This window comes from Haliotis rufescens, unplaced genomic scaffold (genome assembly GCF_023055435.1).
Source record: "Haliotis rufescens isolate VD_foot unplaced genomic scaffold, xgHalRufe1.0.p SCAF_1, whole genome shotgun sequence".
Lineage (NCBI taxonomy): Eukaryota > Metazoa > Mollusca > Gastropoda > Lepetellida > Haliotidae > Haliotis > Haliotis rufescens.
Window position 1 is genome coordinate 25355396 of NW_025963779.1, and position 21984 is coordinate 25377379.

General features: G+C 41.7%; 1 protein-coding gene across 2 annotated transcripts in view; it reads right to left on the minus strand.

Annotated features, from left to right (window-relative positions):
• LOC124131688 (bone morphogenetic protein 7-like) overlaps positions 1–21423 on the minus strand; it is a 40542-nt gene extending 19119 nt beyond the window's left edge. The window contains exon 1 of one of the 2 annotated variants that reach the window (XM_046495140.2): positions 20546–21422. In XM_046495140.2, the coding sequence (XP_046351096.1) occupies positions 20546–20942 (397 nt within the window). In that variant the 5' untranslated portion in view covers positions 20943–21422. Of the gene's footprint in view, positions 1–20545 lie in introns of both variants that reach the window. The other variant, XM_046495139.2, reaches the window with a different exon arrangement.
• Between the last annotated feature and the right edge of the window lie 561 nt (positions 21424–21984).

Consider the following 21984-nt stretch of genomic DNA (forward strand, 5'->3'; position numbering starts at 1 on the left):
CCTTTACGTAATGTACATACCGGTAACAAAAGAATTTCCCGGACAAGCCGTTGAGCCTGTGAGCGTTTAGGGTTGTCTAATGGTCGCTGAATATGATGTTATCTTGCCAACGAAACCTCACAGTAATTAACATATTTAAACATTCACGGTAGGGGCCGTAGGTCCTCTCTGAAGCGACAAGGGTGAGGATATGCAAGGTTTTATGACATGGAGGAGAAGGATGTGTGGTGTGGCGGGGTGGGGGAGTCTCCCACGGGGATGCCCATGGTGACTGCCCTCACACGAAAATGCTGACAATCCTCTCTAAAGAATGTTATGGTATAATATGCTGTTACATTAACACACGGGGTGCGGGACAATGGGTTCCAGCGATGGTGGCTCCCCCTGGACGAAAACGAGAAGACGTGAAACGAAAGGGCCGAAAACGTTCATTTCGGGGTTTGCTTTGAAGTAAAGCAGAAAAAGAAAATATCTTAGCACAGACACCGTTGAAGAACTTGAATGGACCTGGTGTGTGACTGACTGATAGGAACCCGTGGTGGTGTGACCCTTTTCAGGACACAAACAGTTACAAAACAGCACCCTGTTCACATGTCACATGATCTGCTACAAGCGACACCGAGTTCCCAAATGTGTTCGCCTACCACATGCTCCAAAAATCTGGCAGGTTTACTGACTGTAAAATGAAAAAAAACCTCTTTACTCGTTTCTCACCTGAACAAGAACAGAGGTGGGGTGAAAGATTATTGCACTTAAATAGCGACGTGAATGCACGTGTGTTTGTCGCTGCTTGTTCTAGTCCGGACTCCACTGAGTGAGTGAGTGAGTTGGGTTTAACGCCACTTTTGACAGTATTCGAGTTATATCGCGGCGTGTCAGCTTAATGTGGGAGGAAAGCTCGAAGTGATGCAGGTCTCAGACGGTAACCACTTCGGTGAAAACCCACGAGCACGGGTATGGTGCTGTCAAACCTAGAAACATAATTGGGGCGAACCGGGATTCGAACCCACAATCATAGGTTTCTGGCATGCCCAAGTGACGCAACTCTGCACAGCGAATCGCGGCGCCTTAGACGACTGAGCCGCCTGAACTCCACTAAGATACCATGCCGCAGTTTAACATGAATATCCAACTCACACAGTGTACTAACTCCGAGCCGACCTGTCCTTATCTTAGCCCCTCAATGCCGGGCGCCAGACAGGGTAACAACAATTATCATGTTTAAACGTCTTTTGGTTTACCGCGGCCGGGGATCGAACCCCGGACCTCCCGCTCTCCGGGTGGACGCTCTACATGGACAAGAACAGAGACCATATGACTCATAAAAGATACACTGTATTGACCAAATGGGATTATTAGTACGCAAAGAAAACCACTTATTTCAAAACCAACTCGCATAAGTAATTCATGACACGATTTTGTGTACGTTTCATCAATAAAACCGCAACAATTCACCTGCACCCCTTATTATATGTCAGCAGCGACCAACACCTGATAGTTTGGGGGACATAATTCCGCGTGTTGTGTTCCAGGGTGGGCAGAGTGTTTCGCGATCCTGGCCCAGAACGGCCTCGCACAAAGGTATCAAGCACATCCAGCTCGATCATTACTCGTACACTTAGTGCTTGAACGTTCTCACTCCCCGCGACCCCGGTGTCTGGAGGGCACACGGTGAAACCCTAGCCCTCACAGGTGTACGGGGCAGGTGACACGGGGGTAAATCCCCAACACAGAGGAGGGATTATACAAGGTGGTAGTCTAGTTCATCAACCTCACCGTATCAGCGTATCGGAGAGTTGGGCGCTCCCTGGGACTTGTCAAGTCATAAGTCGGCCATTGTTGGCTTTATTTCCGTGAACAAAACTTCAAAACAACCATGTCTCACTATTCATGGGGATTAGGTGAGGTGAGGTGAAATGGGGTTTAACGTCGCGTCCAAGATTATTGCACTTATATAGTGACGTGCATGTGCGTGTGTGTGTTGGTCCGGACTGATGCCGATTAAAAGTGCTCGCTCACTGAGATACCATGCCGCAGTTTAACATGACTTTCCCACTCAGACACAGTATACTGACTCCGAGCCGACCAGTCCTTGTTTTAGCCCCTTAATGCCGAGCGCCAGACAGGGTAACAACAAGTACCATCTTTTAATGTCTTTTGGTATGACGCGGCCGGGGTATCGAACCCAGGACCTTCCCCTCTCCGGGCGGACGCTCTACCACTAGACCACGGAGGCGGTCTCTCATGGGGATTAGCAGCCCCAAGTTCAATACATTCATTCATTCATTCATTCATTCATTCAATGTGTTATCGGTATTAGCCGATTAATCGTGCAAAATGGCATGTCAAAAACGTTTCCAGTTTTCATAACCTCGACATACGTTATGTTGTTTTCCACTTTGGCAGCTAACGATGTGGTAGGACTCAAAGAGATTCGGCGCATACATCGTGCAGAGACATGAGCATTAGAACATGATATTTAGTGAGTGAGTTGGGATTAACGCCGCTTGGAACATTATTCCAGTTATATCAGCTTCATGTGAAAGGAAAGCCCGAAGTGATGCAGGTCTCAGGCGTTTACCACTATGGTGAAACCCACGAGCACGGGTATGGTGCTGACAAACCCAGAAACTGGGATTCGAAACCACGATCATAAGTTTCATGCGTGCCCAAGGGACGCAACTCCTCGTGGCAAATTGCGGCGCCTTAAGCAACTGGGCCACCGTGTCCCCCAAAAGCTCTCTTTCAGAAGATGTGAAGTTTGATTTAGAGTTTCCTTTGACCATGTTGACCAAAACACGAATTGTTAATAAATACAGATAATTGGCTCGCATGTGAATATTTACCTATATGATTAAATCAAACGAACAGATATGTCTTTTTGAAAATCATTTTTCACCACGGGATTATGTTTCGACTATGAAATATAGGACCAACCAACCGCTTCATATAATCACCATAAGGAGCCGACCAGTTGGTATTCTGGATGAAAGATAAATTGCCTCAGAAAATTCTTGGAAACTATAGTTATGCTTATAATGAATTACATTGTTGCAATGTGTATTTAGAAAAAATTTTTTTTTTGGCTCATAGCCTTAATTGAAATAATATCTAGTTTTGAAACCGAAGCTGAAAAAAATATCTTGTTACAAAACAAAATCCCATGCTCTAACGGGATCGAGTGGTCAGACTTGCCGTCTTGGGGCATGTCATCGCATCCCGATTGCGTGGATCGATGCTCATGATACTGAACACTGGATTGTCTGGTGAAGACTCGACTAATTACAGACCGTGGAATATTGCTGAATGTGGCTTTTAAACAACAAACAAACTTTAACACAGTGCAGCTCCGGTAGTGAATGAACTCATTCGACTTGAGAATGTTGCTTGACTCGGGGGTCGGGCAGCGGTAATGTCGAACCCCTGTTCCACAGAACTATGCCCATACATTTGGTGGAGTTTCTGTTTACACGAGCAATAGCGAGACTGCTGTGCATATAACAAGTTCCTGTTTCATCGTCAAAGCTGTTCGGTGCTGGGGTCAAAATTTTATGCTAACATAATTCACATAGTTGCACCTTGTAGTAATCATTTAACCAAACATTCGTAATGTTTGTTTCATTAACCAATCAAACAACTGCAAGCATCACTGACATGGTCAGCTTACAATAAACAAACAGTCTTCGATCACCTTCGCCTCGAGACACGATTCAGATGTTATAACTTCAAGCCATACTTTTTATAAATTGTTTACAGATATTTTTATGAACATGAAGCCTCTATTAGAAACCCCCAAGGAAATGTATACGGACTTGTCTCTCCTGAGACACGCTACTTCCGGTGCGTATTTTCGAAACTAAACACCATTGATGAAAACGTGACAATCTTAGGATACCAACCACCGTATCTATCCTATCGACGTCCCAGGGTCTCTTCATCAGTTGACCGCTTTTGAGTGAGTGAGTATGGTTTTACGCCGCTTTTAGCAATATTCCAGCAATATCACGGCGGGGGACACCAGAAATGAGCTTCACCCATTGTATATGATATGTTTACGTACGGTTGGGTTGATGTACAAAATAAATATTATTATGACCATCCTGACCGCACTTGGAAAGGTCGAGATATCAATGTTTTGAGCAACATCAATGTATTTGGAATAAAGTTTGTTTCTTTGGTTGTTTTGTTTGTTGTTTAACGCCGCACTCAGCAATATTCATCTGTATTATGACGGTCTGTAAATAATCGAGTCTGGACCAGACAATCCAGTGATTGTTATCATAAGCATCGAAAAACGCAATTGCAATAGAAAAACATATATCAACCAAGTCAGCGAGCCTGACTACCCGATCCCGTTAGTGGCCTGAAAAGACAAGCATTGTCGCCTTTTACGGCAAGCATGGGTTTTGAATATATTGTTTGGTCACTCTGTTAATGCCAAAATAAATAAATACTGACACGATGTTCACTATGTTTACAGTTAATGGGACCCGTGAAGGTCCGGGGTAGAATAGGTCTTCAGCAACCCATGCATGCCTGACGTAAAGGGCGACTATGCTTGTCGTAAGAGGCGACTAACGGGATCGGGGGGGTCAGCCTCGCTGACTTGGTTGACGGATGTCATTGTATCTCAATTGCTTGGATCGATGCTCATGATGTCAATCACTGGATTATTTACAGACAGCCGTCATATAGCTGAATATTGTTGAGTGCAGTGTTAAACAAGCAAAATAACAAATTACAGTTCATGGACAATAAGTATTTACTTCTGAAAGAGAACCACGATGATCAGTTCTCCTCCTGTGTGCACAGGCGAGGGACTATGCATAAAAATGTAATTGATCTATAAAAAAAAAATTAAAACAGTTATCAGTTACATTTTTTTCAGTTACTTGCATTTGTATATTTTTCATTTTCTAATCGATCAGAAATAGACCTATATTTTCTATCTTAAATGCGTTTGGCAGAATACTCAGGACAAGGACGCCTGATGCAAGAGACGCCCAATATTTAAACGTCTTCATGCATATAAGAGAAAATCGCTTCGTAGGCGGATAGATTTGCAAGGCAGGCTGGAGTATGCGCGGTTACTGAATCAAGGCATATATTCAAGGAACTAAACAATATTTTTGATTTTTTTTGCAAGATTTATTTTGCATAAAACCAGAGACCATATGGTCTCTGATAAAACCCAAGGCAAACTGGTTTTTTTCCTCGTATTTCAGACACAATTTATTATTTCCCTGCAATATAACATTGAATTACCCGACGTTGTAATGGCTAGCAAACACAAGTTCAAGAATACACCTCCGGAAATAAATTTCACGAACTGAATCATTATTGTGTCGATCATCCCCCGATCTGTGGCAGTGAACAATCTGTGAAAGTGTACGGCAGCCTGGTCGTGTTATCCCGCCCAGATGCTTTGTGTGAGGGGTCGTGGCGGTCACCCAGCTCGACAATATCAGTCATAGACATCTTTCATTACGCGGAGGATATAGCCTTTTCGTCATTCCACAAGTGCACCGCTTCACTGCCCACAACAGCAGTTATCCCCCTTCCTTATTCACATCCGAACTAAATATTCAAACCAGTTTAGACGGTGTCAGGGTCGCCGTGCCATTAGGTGGTAGGCCTCCCTCTTATTCCCCATGCACCTCTGTATCCAACTACTGATTTTGCACCCGTGTGTCGAATTTACTTCCAGTCTTTATGTATACCATCATCCCGATACATTTAAGCTTATGCAAGCTTACCTCTTGCAATAATAACATCACAGTCTGGATAATTTTAGGGAAATATCTCTACTTATTAATAACTGTTCTTTTGTGTATATTTTTACATCCCTACGATCGTTTATCATTTTCGTTGATACAATATAAGTGAAGTCAACGCAGTTACCACCGAATAAAAATGACCTATCTTATATTAAAAGGAACAAATTATTTAAATATTCATATTTATCTAGAGATTACTTATGTGAAGATGGTACGTTCCACAATATTTTCTTCAATAATATCCCCTCAATCAACACCAGTTGTTTTCATATTTAAATGTCAACCAATAAAACATAAACCATCAACATCCCCATCATTTAAATTAAAGACTTACTTTATTTTAATACCCTTGTAATTAATGTATGCATATTTAATGTGCTTATGTAAATGTTCGTTGTAGCTCTGTTGTACATTGCATCTGTTCTTTAATGGAATGTATTGCAATAAATATGATCTTATCTGGAAAAAACGCTGTATTCAAATGTATGGATTCAAGATTCAATCGCTGTTACTATATTTAGTTACATATTTTATGAAATAATTCCACTTCTAGGAATATGAAATACCTTTAACTGAAGGACTTCTTCCTTCGTTTACACAGACTGATCCAGAGAAGGTTCGGGGATGGACAGTCCCATTACACCTGTGTCAGCCTCTAAACCAAAAACACCCGTTGAACCATGTAATATCCTTGATATAACTGCATGTAGCTCCTTATGCCAATGCTGATTACACTTAAATCCTGTTGACTTACAGATTAGAGATGTGACCTATCCCTCCCCCCCCCCCCCCCCCCCCCCCCCCCCCCAGCCATAATATAGCATGTCCACAGCAGCACAATGCCACCCCCTACAAGCATTGATCAACCTTTCAAGTACACATGTCTGCCGCTAGGAGCGCCACTGTAGTTTTGTGTTGGAGGCGGTCCAAAACATCAGTTATCTGTGTCTGTCTAGCTGCCCGATGTCGGGGCAGGCATTAGTGGGATCACTAGACAGAGCAGACATAATAGCTAAAGAGCGTAAGTAACGGATCCGAGTCTGGTGGGCTGTGTTTTTCCACGGGTTATTGCTGTGATGGGCTCTGCAAGGTGGCGCCATCTGGGTAGCCATGTAACGGAAGTGACCCATATGTAGCTTGTTAAAACACGGGGTGAAATGAACAAGGCCTAAAAAAACACATATGTCGAACATATGCCATTCAAAAACGTTGTTTTTCTTTGAAGAAACAAACATTTCAAGTCCAAAAAAAAATAATTCAATATCTTAATAACTGGCCTTGACATGATCGACTTCGCGTCATGTGAAAGACTTCGTCATTAACGTTTCATTAATGCCAATCTCAACACGAGAAACAATGTCAGAACATGTATACATGTCGCGATAAAGCATGGACGGTTGAATCATTTCCTTGGAGATCGTAAGCGATACAAGCTGTGGGACTACCATTCGTCGATCAAACAAGCAAATATGAACTACAAGATGGTTGGTTCTCTAACTTGAATTCTTAGAATCTAATCACGTTCACAGGGCCATGGTAAACATTTCCCATGCAAGTTTAGCTCCGATATTTACATTGTGTTGTGAGTGCAGCGGTATCTGAGATAAAACACTTGTATAGGCCCAGTGACATATCGCCAACTCCGTAGAAACGTGTAGGTTTTTTGGGCTGGCTTGGCTCGGTCAGGGCGAACCGGTCGGGATCTGATTGAGTGCATGCTCAGGAACAGAAGATTCCTGGAATTTCCGATGAAATCTTGCCTGGCTGACAAAATGTTATTCTGTTGCCAATAAGCCTCGAAGCCAAGACTTGCAAACTCTCCAACTCTAATCTGTGTGCCCATCACGAGGCACAAGTAAACCGAACACATACAGACATTACTTCCCATGTCAGGTTTGTTTGTCGCCGCCAAATTTTATTTCGTAAGGGATGACAAACAGATTCAACACGATGAAAAACCTTCGCCCTGTTCTTTGTCTGGTGTACTTGAAACTAAACCATTATGGCTGGTTATGTAGTTGTAGTTATTTCTCAGCCAGGAATTCTGGCCATTTTGAACGTGTATCTGACAAGTCAAACTTAACACGAACTGTAGTTCCGGAATTAACAAATTTCTCATTATTTCTCCTTACCGTGCACGATCGCACTGCAATCACTCCACGTAATATTGTAACATTGTGTCCTTCTATTGGCAATGTGTTGATGGTATTGTCTAATTTTTGAGTGCGTGAGTTGGATTTAACGGGGTTGGATCAGGAGTGAAATTACGGCCTGTCATTTTGATGTAGAAGAGGTGAAGGTGAAATGGGGTTTAACGTCGCGTCCAAGATTATTGCACCTATATAGCGAGAGGCATGCACGTGTGTGTGTGTGTGTGTGTGTGTGTGTGTGTGTGTGTCTGCTTGTACTAGTCCGGACTGATGCCGATTTATAGTGCTAGCACACTGAGATACCATGTCGCAGGTTAACATGAATACCCCATTTAGACACAGTATACTGACTCCGAGCCGACCAGTCCTTGTTTTAGCCCCTAAATGCCGAGCGCCAGACAGGGTAACAACAAGTACCATCTTTTAACGTCTTTTGGTATGACGCGGCCGGGGATCGAACCCAGGACCTTCCGCTCTCCGGGCGGACGCTCTATCACTAGACCACGGAGGCGGTGGGTTGGATCAGGAGTGAAATTACGGCTTGTCAGTTTAATGTAGAAGAACAGTTTAAGGAGATCAATCATCATTAAGGCTAGTTTGCACCGAGCAAACGATTAGCGGATCCTGGGATAGATTTGGTAAGCAACTCATCATTCGTAGTGCTTTAGATCACTAAGGTCCCGTGTCTACCTCCGTCTCATTTTCGAAAACAAAAACACCCACAGTATGATAAAAACAGAACGGTGTTCATATGACAAATAGTTTCATTCATATGGGGATCCGTGAAGATCCGGGGTAGAATAGGTCTTCAGCAACCCCTGCTTGCTGTATAAGGCGACTATGCTTGTCGTAAGAGATGACTAACGGGATCGGGGGGTCAGGCACGCTGCCTTGGTTGATGCATGTCATCGATCCAAATTGCGTTGATCGATGTTCATGCTGTCAATCACTGGATTGTCTGGCCCAGACTCGATTATTTACAGACCGCCGTCATATAGCAGGAATATTGCTGAGTGCGGCGTTAAACAACAAACAAACAAACAAATCTTTCAGATGGGAAACAGTTCGGCGGAACGGAAACAATGTGATGTCTAATCCTTTACATTTACAGAAGACAGATGCGACCAATAACGAAAAAAAACACGTGTGGCCTTAGGGCTTTTAAGTTACAAACCTAAAACATGATTACATGTCCGTCGGCGTTTCCACATTATATTATGACATATTGTAAGGCAATATGACTTCCTCAAAGTCACATTCAGCAACCCATGCTTGCCGTAAAAGGCGACTATGCTTGTCGTAAGAGCGACTAACGGGAGGATCAAGTGGTCGTGCTCTCTGACTTGGTGGATGCATGTCATCTTATCCAACTGCTGGATCGCGGATCCACCGTCATATAGATGGAATATTTCTAAGTGCGGCGTTAAACAACAAACAAACAATCTTAAAGGTGCAAACGTTCCTTGCTAGTGTTACTTTCCCCGAATAACTAATGTATTGCAAGTAAGCAGAGCCGACAACCTTGCATACGTTCTTGATGGGCCCTGAAACTATACATGGAGTACTGGCATTGCTAAAACTTTAAGAATCTGATCGTTTGATAGTTTCGATTTGAAGAAGCAGATAAGAGCATCCTGAGCTCAGTGTTGGATGTTTGACAACCGGTTCCCGTATCCTTCTGCGACATGCGCACAATTCCGTAAATAATGCGTAAATGTGTTGTGACGGAGAGCCTGACATAGAACGTATTACAAATAGCCATATATCTCGCCAGTAACCATATTCGGAAACAGCATCTTTGTTTACATCTTCAATGTGGTTGTTTGTCGGAGGATTTTTAACAACGGTATGAGTATCGTCAAAATTTCCAATCCCGGGAAAACTCGAATTCATAAGATATTGTACAGCCGAGAGACAAAACAACGCATACTGCTTCAGAACACATGGACTAACGCTTAGTCTCTAAAAATATATAATTGCGAAAGGGACAAACTCCATTTAAATTATAAACTGAAATCAGTTTATGAGCTAAAATTTAAAAACAAAATTCTCCATAAGTCTGAGTATGTCTTCTGACTTCAAAGTGGCGCCAACGAGAAGCAATGTTCCTTTATAGGAACGTATAGAGACGGCTTCGGGCCTACTGTGACTGGTGCCTCTTTTATGCAATCGCATGAGAGTGTAACGAGGGCGAAACGCCCGAACTACTTCAGTTAAGTTCTTCCTTAATTATCACTGATGACTCCTCGTTTTTGACAAGAAGACCGTACGGTCTACATCACTGGAGCTGCACAAAAGTAGATGGTCTTGAATGGCCTGGGTGGATACAGAGGAAATCAGCTGAGAACTTCACATCAAAACAATTCTTTTCCATTTGTACCAAAATAAATCGTTTGAATAGAATATGACCAGACGTGTATGGAATGTAGGCGATATTAAAACGTGGTTGCCTACAAAGATAAAAAAAGGCATCAGGAGATGAAAAAGAAAAGGTTTTTATTCGAAGGATGTTCTTCAAATGTTTAGGTCACAGAGAAGTTAGGAATCAGTAGTAGGAATAGAAACATCTATAAAACTCCGTGAAGATCCGGTTAGAATTGACTTTCCCATGCTTGAAGAGAGAGGCGGCTAACGGGATCGGGTGGTTAGACTTGGTTGATGCATGTCATCGTATCCCAATTGTGTAACCCTGTGAAGATCCGGGGTAGAATAGGTCTTCAGCAACTCATGCTTGTCGTAAAAGGCGACTATGCTTGTCGTAAGAGGCGACTAACGGGATCGGGGGGTCAGGCAATCCAACTGCGTGGATCGATGCTCGTGATATTAATCACTGGATTGTCTGGTCCAGACTCGATTAATTACAGACCGCCGTCATATAGCTGGAAAATTGCTGAGTGCGGCGTTAAACAACAAACAAACTAAAACCAAGCCCAATTGTGTTGATGAACGCTCATGCCAATCACTGCATAGTCTGATCCCGGCACGATTACTTACAGACCGCCGTAATACAGATGGAAAATAGTTGAGTGCAGCATAAAACAATAAAGAAAACAATTTCCTATACGATCTGGACAATCTTGACACTCTGCCACGGTGTGCAATACGGATTTTGTACAGGCAGTAACAGAGCTTAATGGGACTTCTTATCCTTAAAACAAAACTTCCCAAGTTCAACTGGTCTTTTAAACCGCATAATGAGAACCATTACCATAAACATAATGTTTCCAGGCCGTCAAAACATTCTCCAAATATTTTTGAATTGTTGAGCTCAATGTATTCGTGAAAGTGATAGGCAGTTTTCTAAACTTATAATGTATGACAGACATTGAAGATTTGTTGCTGGAAAGCTGACAAAATTTAAGTATGCGTCGCAGTTTAACATGGAAACTCCACTCAGACACAGTATACTGACTCCGAGCCGACCAGTCCTTGTTTGAGTCCCTTTATTGGGACGCCAGGCAGGGTGACAACAAGTACCATCTATTACTGGTGACGAGACCGTACCACCGACCTTCTCCTCTCCGGACAGGCGCTCTACCACTAGACCATCGAATCTGGGCCAGAGACACCAGTGGGTGGGATATCAAGTCAAGTAACGATGCCACGCCGTGATCCACGCCACGGAGCCTCACCTCCAGATTCAATATAGTCGCCTCTCACGACAAGCAATAAGAGGGCTGGACCTATTTTCATACCATTTGGTGAAATAATTACCCAGAGCTCCAGATAAGCTGCGTATCTGCGTAAAATACGCATCAGAAATGCAGAAATACGCAGTAAAAGAAAATCCAAGCGTACCAAATACGCAACGAACATTACAGATACGCTACAAATATAAATATTGTGAAGTAACCCTGCGTATTCGATTAGCGAATCAGCAACTTATTTTGAAATTATAAACAGGCATTCTGTCAACCTTGCCAACAGTTACATCATGACCATTTGCCATCACACTTTCTTGTGGAAGTATCGTGGTATTTGTGAGTCCCATAAGGCTCTCTTACCCACATGACACCAGTTTGCAAGGACTAGATGAATAGTGTTGTCAAATATTTAACTTAAATACCCACATGTGTAAAAACAAGTGGGTTACAGAAATTTGAATACCCAGATAGAATTACTGATACCCAATGATTTGAAAATGCATGGGTAAAATAACCACAACACCAAAAACTTATCTGGAGCTCTGATTACCTTAGCATTGGACATGAATGAAATATGGCAAATAGGTTAAAAGATCGAAAATTAACGTGAAAGCTGGCGGATACTGTCGAGCCATCCTGATCATATTACATATGCTGACCTTTGTATTACCCAGATACTACTCACACTAGACCCCAACTTAGTCTACATGTTTACAGTTAGTATTAGTACGAATAATTTAGTTTCGTTTGATGACAATCTCTGGTTAATAGGTTTAATGTATCAGTTTGCCTTGATTTCAGGTATATATAAACTTTCACTGTTTTATGCAGGTTTAAGAGACATCATTTTACGAAAGTATTATTGTGTCCATTCAAACCATCCAAAACTTGAAATGATATTCTCTAGCTCAAATCTGTCTTTCTAACAGTGTAGGTAAATATATTTTCTTAGCACTAAAGAAATCCAATAGATATTTTAAAGATGTCATTAATTATCATCAGTAGTAATACTGTACATCATAAGGCAAACACGGGCCGGTGGCCTCATTACAGGACCCGTGAAGATCCGGGGTAGAATAGGTCTTCAGCAATCAATGCCTGCCGTTAAAGGCGGCTATGCTTGTCGAGGCGACTAACGGGATCGGGTGGTTAGGCTCGCTGATTTGGTTGATGCATGTCATCGATCCCAATTGCGTGGATCGATGCTCATGATATCAATCACTGGATTGTCTGGACCAGACTGGATTATTAACAGACCGCCGTCATATAGCTTGAATACTGCTGAGTGCGGCGTTAAACAACAAACCAACCAACCAACCAACCAACCTCATTAAAGAATAAACACAATACTGTTTCACATTTAAAAAAGCACATAATGCCTAAACTGTTGGGCTCCACAATCATGCAATGTGTAGTATTTAAACTATATTGCTATGAGTGAGTGCGTGAGTGAGTATGGTTTTACGCCGCTTTTAGCAATATTCCATCAATATCACGGCGGGGGACACCAGAAACGGGCTTCACACATTGTACCCATGTCGGGAATCGAACCCGGGTCTTCGGCGTGACGAGCTAACGCTTTAACCCTATAGTGCTATGGAAATACTAAATACTAATGAATTTGTAAAGTGTATGTACCCAACAGTACTTCTGTTGATATACGAGTATGTGCTGAGTTTCATGCAAATGTCTTTCATATCTTGAATTAGAATCTGATGTATATCTTACTACTGTTACCGAAGGGAGTTCAACATTTAATTTAATATACGTGTAACGTAAACTTGTTACAGGAAAATAAATAGAACATAACAAAAGAAACGAAAGGTCGTTTGTGTGGCCGTTGTTGAAATTAAAGAGAAAAAGATTGTAAAATCTTCTCCTTTCCACTATGTTATCATTAACACATTACAAAGTTTATACAAATAAATATTTCTTGCCGGGTAACACGTTTTAAATGTTCCTTCTCTTCCTCTAACGATGACGCAGTGATCGATTATGTAGTATTTACAAAATAATGTCCATTCCAAACTGTAACGAATATTCTCACAATGAACTATGTCTCAGCCACAACGTTTGCAGGTACAACCCGAGATGAGGAAGGACGGGTGAACCGGGAGGGGTGCGACTATTCCTGTCGGGGGTGAGACCTCCGAGTCCTTCACCCGTGTATTATTGGCCCCGTCCATCCGTCACGCTGGTTCAGAGGCAGGTTCTATTTATGTGTGATGCATCAATACTTGAGAATTAATATGACATCTATCACCATAATGATCCTGAAACGACACCTGTCCATTTAATGGCAAGTGAAAAGAAACCAGTCACACTAACGGTCACTAGAATTGCACCTGGCACTATAAAGATAATGTAAATTGCACCTGGCACAATAATGACAACTTTTATTACATTTATCTCTTCAATGACAACTTAGATGGCACCTGGCACTATAATGATACTACAAATGACACCTGGCACTATAATGATAATATAAATGACACCTGGAACTATAATGGGCATGCAAATGACACCTGGCGCTATGAGAATGCAAATGACCCCTGGCACTATAATGGGAGTGCAAATGACACCTGGCACTATAATGAGAATGTAATGACCCCTGTCACTATAATGAGAATGCAAATGAAACTCTGGCACTACAATGAGAATGGGGGTCTGAATCAACCTCTCATTCTGTACAAACGTCACCTTCGTGGGAGTCACGAGGTCACGTACTGTATCGGGATCGGTTTCAAACATTTATGGATTATTACCATAATTTACCTCGAATGATATGATGCTCAGCATGCGCGACTATTTCGGTACGTTTAATGGTTTGCGTCAGCTTTCACATTAACAGTAAATAGTTCTATTGGGACCGCCTCCGTGGTCTAGTGGATAGAGCGTCTGCCCCGGGTCGGTACACTGTTTCTGAGGAGGGTATTCACCTTAATCTGTGGCATGGTATCTTGAGAGTCTAGCAATACAAAACTGACATTTTTTAAGGTTTTAACTCATTTTAATGTGGACTTATTGAGATCGGGTTTGACAATTAAACATGTTAGAAACGTTCCCACTGCTGATGATAACGATAAATGGTATGCTGCTGTATGGGACGAGAGAAATAAAGCAAACGGTTACAAACTACGTACCTATAGAACTATAGAAAGAAGACAAAACTACAAAAGTCGTTATTACTGTTATGTTCAAAAAAGTTTTTTAAAAATTGGTTTTATTATTTCATATCTTCTTTTTTTTAACATAGAATACAATGTGTATTTTAATGTGTCTCATAAGACAAGTAAGGCTGGATGCACAAGTTTTTATTTTGAACTTTTATGATGTCAAATGTTTTTACCATGACCACTTGTGCATGTGACGCAAAAATAAACATTTCTCTCACTGTAAAACCGACATTAGTCCGGACAAGTACAAACAGACGCACACACGCACGCACGCACGCATCAGCCATCCATCAATCCATTCATTTAATCGTCAGTCCATCTTAACATTCGACTCCTTGATCAGTGCGCGCTGACTATGCACCGCTAAGTGAATCTCAAATTATCAAACACACACAAAAACAAAACCGCATGTTTTGACCCGAAACGATGGCCGGATCTATGTTAAAAACGCGGCTAAATTCCCCCCATACGGGGCTTCTGTTTGCCAACTGCAGGCTTGCTTGTTTGGTGTGAGATGTCAAACGATTTAGGATTGGACTTAGTGCACATGGAATTCCTTTCTCGGGATTATGCAATGCTCTTGTTTACACAGGTTGCCAGGAGACGAAGAAGCCATTGGTATGGCAAACACACACGGCATTTCAGTATCATTGGCGGAAATGTGGGGAAATTCCAGTAAGCCTTTTTCATGTTTTTAGTGCTGTGTGCGTTCGTCCGAATACTTTCCTGTTTTCACTTGATCTACCTGGACAAAACAAACCCAAACATTGAGATTTATGTTGCTCCAAGGACTCTTAAATTTAGAAAACGTTTGATCTATTTTTTTCTGTTTTCCTGACATAAACGACAGAAGGTTAGTCTGTGAAAAAATATAGATTAAACGTGAAATGTATTTCTTTACCGTATAAATGAAAGTTAATGCTCAGGCTACATGGCAGCGCGACTTTAATACAGTAAAGTACGGTTATAACGAACTCAAAGGGACTACTAATTTTAGTTCGTTATAACCGTAGTTCGTTATAAGCATATATACAGAATAACAACAGTAAATAGTCGGGACCAAAAAAAGTAAGTTCGTTATATCCGTCAGTTCGTTATAAGCGTGTTCGTTATAACCGTAGTTTACTGTAATATAATCTGGATGAAATAAACCGGTGACTGAAAGCATGGGAAACAATCCACGCCATCGGGGTATGATGGTATACAAGCAGCCAGGTCACAGAATCTGACCACCCAACCACCTTTAGTCGGTTCTTAGACAAGCATATATTACCATATACAACTAATTTATCTATACAGTTTGTCTGTTGTTTGTCGTTTTGTTGTTTAACACCGCACTCACCAATATTCCAGCTGTATGACGGCGGTCTGTAAATAATCGAATCTGGACCAGACAATCCAGGTACTGACATCATGCGCGTCGAACCACGCAATTGGGATACGAAGACATGCAGCAACCAAGTCAGCGAGCCTGACCACCCGATCCCGTTAGTCGCCTCTTACGACAAGCATAGTCGCCTTTTACGGCAAGGGTGGGTTGCTAAGTGATGAGGCTGGATATGTTAGCTGCGCGCAAAAACATCCACTCAATAACTCACTAATGACATTATTGAGGTGATTATGCTGTACAATATCATAAATGAAGGAATAAATTACTTAAGAAAAGGCACGGAACATTAAAGTTTGCTGAAAACGTTAATATTAAGATAAAGAGTGAGTGAATGAACGTTTACGCCTCAGCAATGCTCGGGCCATATTATGGCGTTCGTTGTTGTTTTGTTGTTTAACGCTGCACTCGCGATATGAAGACGGACTGTAAATAATCGAGTCTGGACTAGAAATTCCAGTGACTGATATTGTGAGCAAAGATCCGCGTGGTCGGGGTACGACGGCAGCCTATCGACCAAGTCATCCAGCCTGACCACCCGATCCTCTTTCGCCACAATGAGCGAGGTTGCCTGGCTTTTGTTACTGTGGCCTATAGCCCGTGTTTTAAAATGTATTAATGATAGTGTTATGCCCAAACAGGTTTCATAAATTGTGTTTAAATATAGTATGCTCAAATATGTTTCATAACTTGTTTTTAAATATAACTTTGCATAAATAACTAAACTGTGAATATATTAACTTGGTCTCGTCGCTATATGGCTGAAATAAAGCCGATGCGACGTTGAATTTTAACTCACCCTCACAAAGCATGGGGTACTGGGGAACCTATTTTGACATGGCACCCGGACAGTGGTAGAAACGAGGATTAACGTGTGTTTCAATATTATTGTACATACACAGCGACGTACATCGGCTGATGCGTGATTCTGCTTATATCAGTCGGTTTTATTATGCCAGGTCACTGAGATACCACGCCGAAGTTAAACACGGATACACCACTCAGACACAGTAAACTGACTCCCAGCCGACCGGTCCTTGTTTTATCCCCTTAATGCCGAACGCCATGCAGATAACAAGAAGTCACCCTTCACGTTAGGTATGACGTAGTCCTGCACCATGACCGTGGAATATATTTATTTTATGAAATATATTTATTTTATGAAAAAATAATAATCTAGAAATGCATACAAAAGCAAGTCTAGCCAGCTCAAGCTATCTCTATTCCACAACCAGCATAGGGATTTTTTAAATATTTTTAGAGTCAAGAAGGATATTGTGTAATATAAGATTTCAGAGACTAAATGTTAGTCTAGGTATGACGCGGTGGTGAAGGAAGTCTTTGAAGCATAGTCGCATATTTTGTAGCTTAATCGTAAAGCGTGTCTGTACTGTGGGATTAGACAAGACACATTCAGTGAAGTCAGTGCATAGCACAGCATATAGATCACACCACGGGAATTCGTAGTTGCACACAAATAAAATTATTTTTATAAACCCATGTATCCTACGCGGCCGAAGGCTTTTGTTTGTTTGTTAGTTAATGCCGAACTCAGCAATATTCCCGCTACATGACGGCAGTCTGTAAATAATCGAGTCTGGAACTGACAACTCAATGATTGACATCAGGAGCATCGATCCACCCAATTGGGATACGATGACATGCTTCATATCAACCAAGTCAGCGAGCCGGACCACCCGATCCCGTTAGTCGCCTAGCTCTTACGACAAGCATAGTCGCCTTTTACGACACATAGGTTGCTGAAGACCTGTTCTATCCTGAGAGTCAATAAAAAATATTTTTATTTGTGTTACAGCCACGATTTTCTGTAATCATCCCCTGTAAGGTGTTACTCAACGGGAGAACCCCAGTACCAAGACGGTAAAGCTGCTGATCCTGACCCCCGGCGCAGCTCGGTATACCTCATTATTAAGAAACTCTACCGGGGTCACAGGGACTACTCCTACAATCTTATGAATATTCATAACCGACATTTCAAAAGTCTCCTTTTCGAGACGGCCCATAAAAAATACTGTCTACACAACGCCCCCTAGAGGCTAATGCACTTCCAAGAGGTAGTTTAAATAATATTTACTTTCAATGCGTTCTTGAAACTCAATAGAGCATGAAGTGGCTGAGATCAGAAAGGTAGTATTCCCATTGAGCCGTGACCCGCCTCTCAGTGACGGAGAACAAGCCATGTTTAACCTACAGCTTACCATACAAACACACGCACGGTCGCCACATAAAGGTTTGTAGGCGATGAAAAGGCTACAAGCCCGACTTGAGTTTGGGGACAATTTATACCACATGTGCTTAATGAAGTTCAGGGAGACTTCCCTTCGGGGTGTAGACGAGTGTAGATTGACTGTTATAGAAGGAGCTGATTAAGGAGGTACATAGTGACAACATAAGCCTTTTTTTACTGTCCATAACTCACCCTGTCAGTGAGCATTAGACACCCTTCAAAACGTGGTAATACTGTTATTACAATCTCACGCCCTGGGACTTGATGAGTCAAGGGGCTTACTGGCTGGAAACACTACAGTGTCACGTTGTAAACTGTTCACACACGGCAGCAACGTACCCGATAACACACAAACCAACATCAAACCTACCCTAACACATAGTCCCGAAATAAGTTATGGAAATGGTTAATTGAAAACAATTCCATAGAGGAACCCTCAAGTATCTTAGAGGCTGCTTTCGGGGGAGCTGCGAATGAGAATGGCAACTGGAATATGGGTGTGTGTGTGTGTGTGTGTGTGGGGGGGGGGGGGGGGGGGGGGGAGAGAGAGAGGTGTGTGTGTGTGTGTGTGTTAATAATATACGCCCTGGGGTCAGACAGACTACAAAACCCCTACAACAATATTCAGTAGAGCACTGATTCTTATAATTTAAGCAGCCTGCTATAAAGGTCTTTGGTTCTAAAACATTGTTTTTGAATTGGTACTAAATGCTGCATATATTAGCAGCAGCAGCAGCAGGTAAATTGTGATCTCCATTCAACGTATTGTAACTGTGTGGCAGCTGAAAACAGTTTTGCTTGTTGAATTCGTTAAGATAAGATTACTATTCTACAGCCAAGTAGCACGGTAACATCATCTTCGATCTAACGTCCATGTCTCATCGTGTTCAATGACTTGATGCGAACAGTATCTAACATGGGTTTGTTTCACCGTACTTGATCTACTAACAGGGCAAGGTCATGCTGTCTCATTGTGTTTGATGGTGGACAATTAGATTTTAGCACCATAGTTGCTCTAAAATGTTTATTCATTGGAAGAGTAGTCGCATCTGTCATTTATCAATCCAAGGTGTGTACTTGTTCATAAACCGACTGATTGGTGACAACTCGTTTTGAACAGAAAGAGCCACTAAATGCAACACTCGAGATAAGTTGCCTTCAATTTCGGGCGTGGAAAAATCCAACAGTCTTTGATTTTTTTCTTGGAAGTACATATATGCACCTGAAGAGCTGTTGAACGGCGAAAGATCATGTGTGGACAAAGGAGTTTTTTGTGTATACTTAATACTTATACACCTAATATATATACATATACATTCATACATATATACATATATATATATATATAGACAGACACACATTTTGTAGCTAATCATAATGATAATAATTTAAACGAAAACATATTAAACCGCGTCTTATTCACGCCTCAATGCAAGCACGTGTTTGAACGCAATCGCGTCCCTTAACAACCATGACATCGTCCTTGGGAGTAGGATACAAGTCAAATATTAATGATGTACATAACGAAAGCTCCTATTTTCATGACAGTCACAAATACGTCTGATTATTTATTCTGCCATTCTTACGGTTAAGACATTCATATCTTTTATAAACGATGTTATCTCTGATGTAGGGAAAACAAACATGTATTCGTCAGCTGATAACCGTCATGAAATATTAACGTCTGTTTTCCACGCGTTCAGAAAATAGCAACATCTCATTCGATTAACGGCCCTCGTGAATGAAACAGCCCAGATAACACTGATCTGGGGAGCAAAAAATATCACATGTCTGTTTCTGTCGACATATGTGGTAGACAAGTCGGAAAGAGAACAGCCTGTGCATAATATATAAAACGTTTATGTAATGTATTAGAAAACAACGTTAAAAAAAACCTAATTAGTATGACTATATTACCAACATTTGTTATGTAATGAGTATTTTAAAAAATCCATTCAACCTATCTACAACCAGCACCTACATCATTGCCATAACGTAGCATGCAAATCAAGTGAGAATATTGCACAGAATAATTCCACATCCACGGGGAATATAGAGTAAAGGGAATAACATCGCTTTAACCATCATGCAGAGAATAGAAATAGCACACAGGTAAATATTGACACTGGATTAACGAGACGCGATTACAGAGTGTACACTTACCGTGATTGACAAAACTCATAATGACGTCCGAACCATCCAGTAAATCTGGGTTTAATCCGATAGAAGCGTTCCTCCGAAACACGGTATCATCATCCATAATTTCCCCATCTTCGTTTTTAAGTTTTTCATACAAATCAATCATAAATTTAGGAGCAGAGTCTCCTTTGCCGTGAGTCTTGGGTTTCGGTTTCTGGTGAAGGCCGAGTAGTGTTAATATTTCTTGTTGCATTTCCCGTTTTTCTCTGCCGGGTAATCTTGTTACAAGCACCGTCTGTTGTAAGTCATTATCGGCATAGAATGCTGTACTCATCGTTGCGTAGGTGCCCGTGACGTCTCCGAGCACGAGCGATATGACGACTGTAGTCCTCACGAGCCATGAACAACGTAGCCCTTCCATTTTGAAAGAAATATCTGATCGCTCTTATACCTCGTGACTCGATCCCCTTCTGTGCCTGCGTTGTTTTATTTTGTAGTTCGGTTTGGGTCAGTAAAAATCCAGGTCATTTACAAATCTTGCCCTGGATTTCGATATCGTCTTCTGTACTCCACCAGCCACTCACTGACACATTTGTCTGTCACACCGCATTTTACCAGGTGCAAAACACAGGTGTAATTTCCCCGTGGTCAAGAGGCCGGCGGTCCGTCGTTTTCTGCGCTTGATTTGAGGCGAAGCCGATCCTTCGGCATAACAAGCCCAACTGCGACCGGATCGAGCTATTTCTGTGGTATTCGCTGTCTTCTGAAGCCTCGAGGCCAGCTAAACAACTGATAAAATCTCCACAAATGAAAACAAGCCAATCGGAAACTCACCAAAACAAAGGCTACTGACAACTCGCTCAAGCTGATTCTATTCCTTCCCGAGGGCGGTAGAACAGCGGCTATAAAACGTGAACCGGTTTTGTGAAACTGGTTTTGTCAGTTGAGACGGTTTCGGTTTGTAGTGTTGAAGTTCCGAGGAGCAAGGAGTTCAGTGGTAGGATCTTCTTGCTTCAGCTACTAAAGCCATAAAACGTTTATTTTAGTGAGCTTTGTCGGGGGTAAGTTGTATATAGGTATATATTGCACGCAAAAGGTCTATAGCTACGCGATCAGCATTGCCTTCGCCACAACATTGTCATTCTGACTGCACCATTCGTTACTTATAATACTACTACCACAACTTCGTAGGCTATGATCTAGTCTCTTAAATGAACATATTTTACAGAAAAAAAGTCATTAGATTATCTTAACGAAATATAATAAAAAGGAGCCCAGAGATTCTCTTTAAAACTGCAGTAATCTAGACTTGCCCCCTATTATAGACTTTCATGGGCTGTATTGAATATATTTGTTTCATGGCAGACTGCACAACTTCGCTGTATATTGAGGTAAGAACGAATGAATGTTGTGTTTTATTTTACACGAATCATGATAACGAATCTCGAATACGTTTCATGATA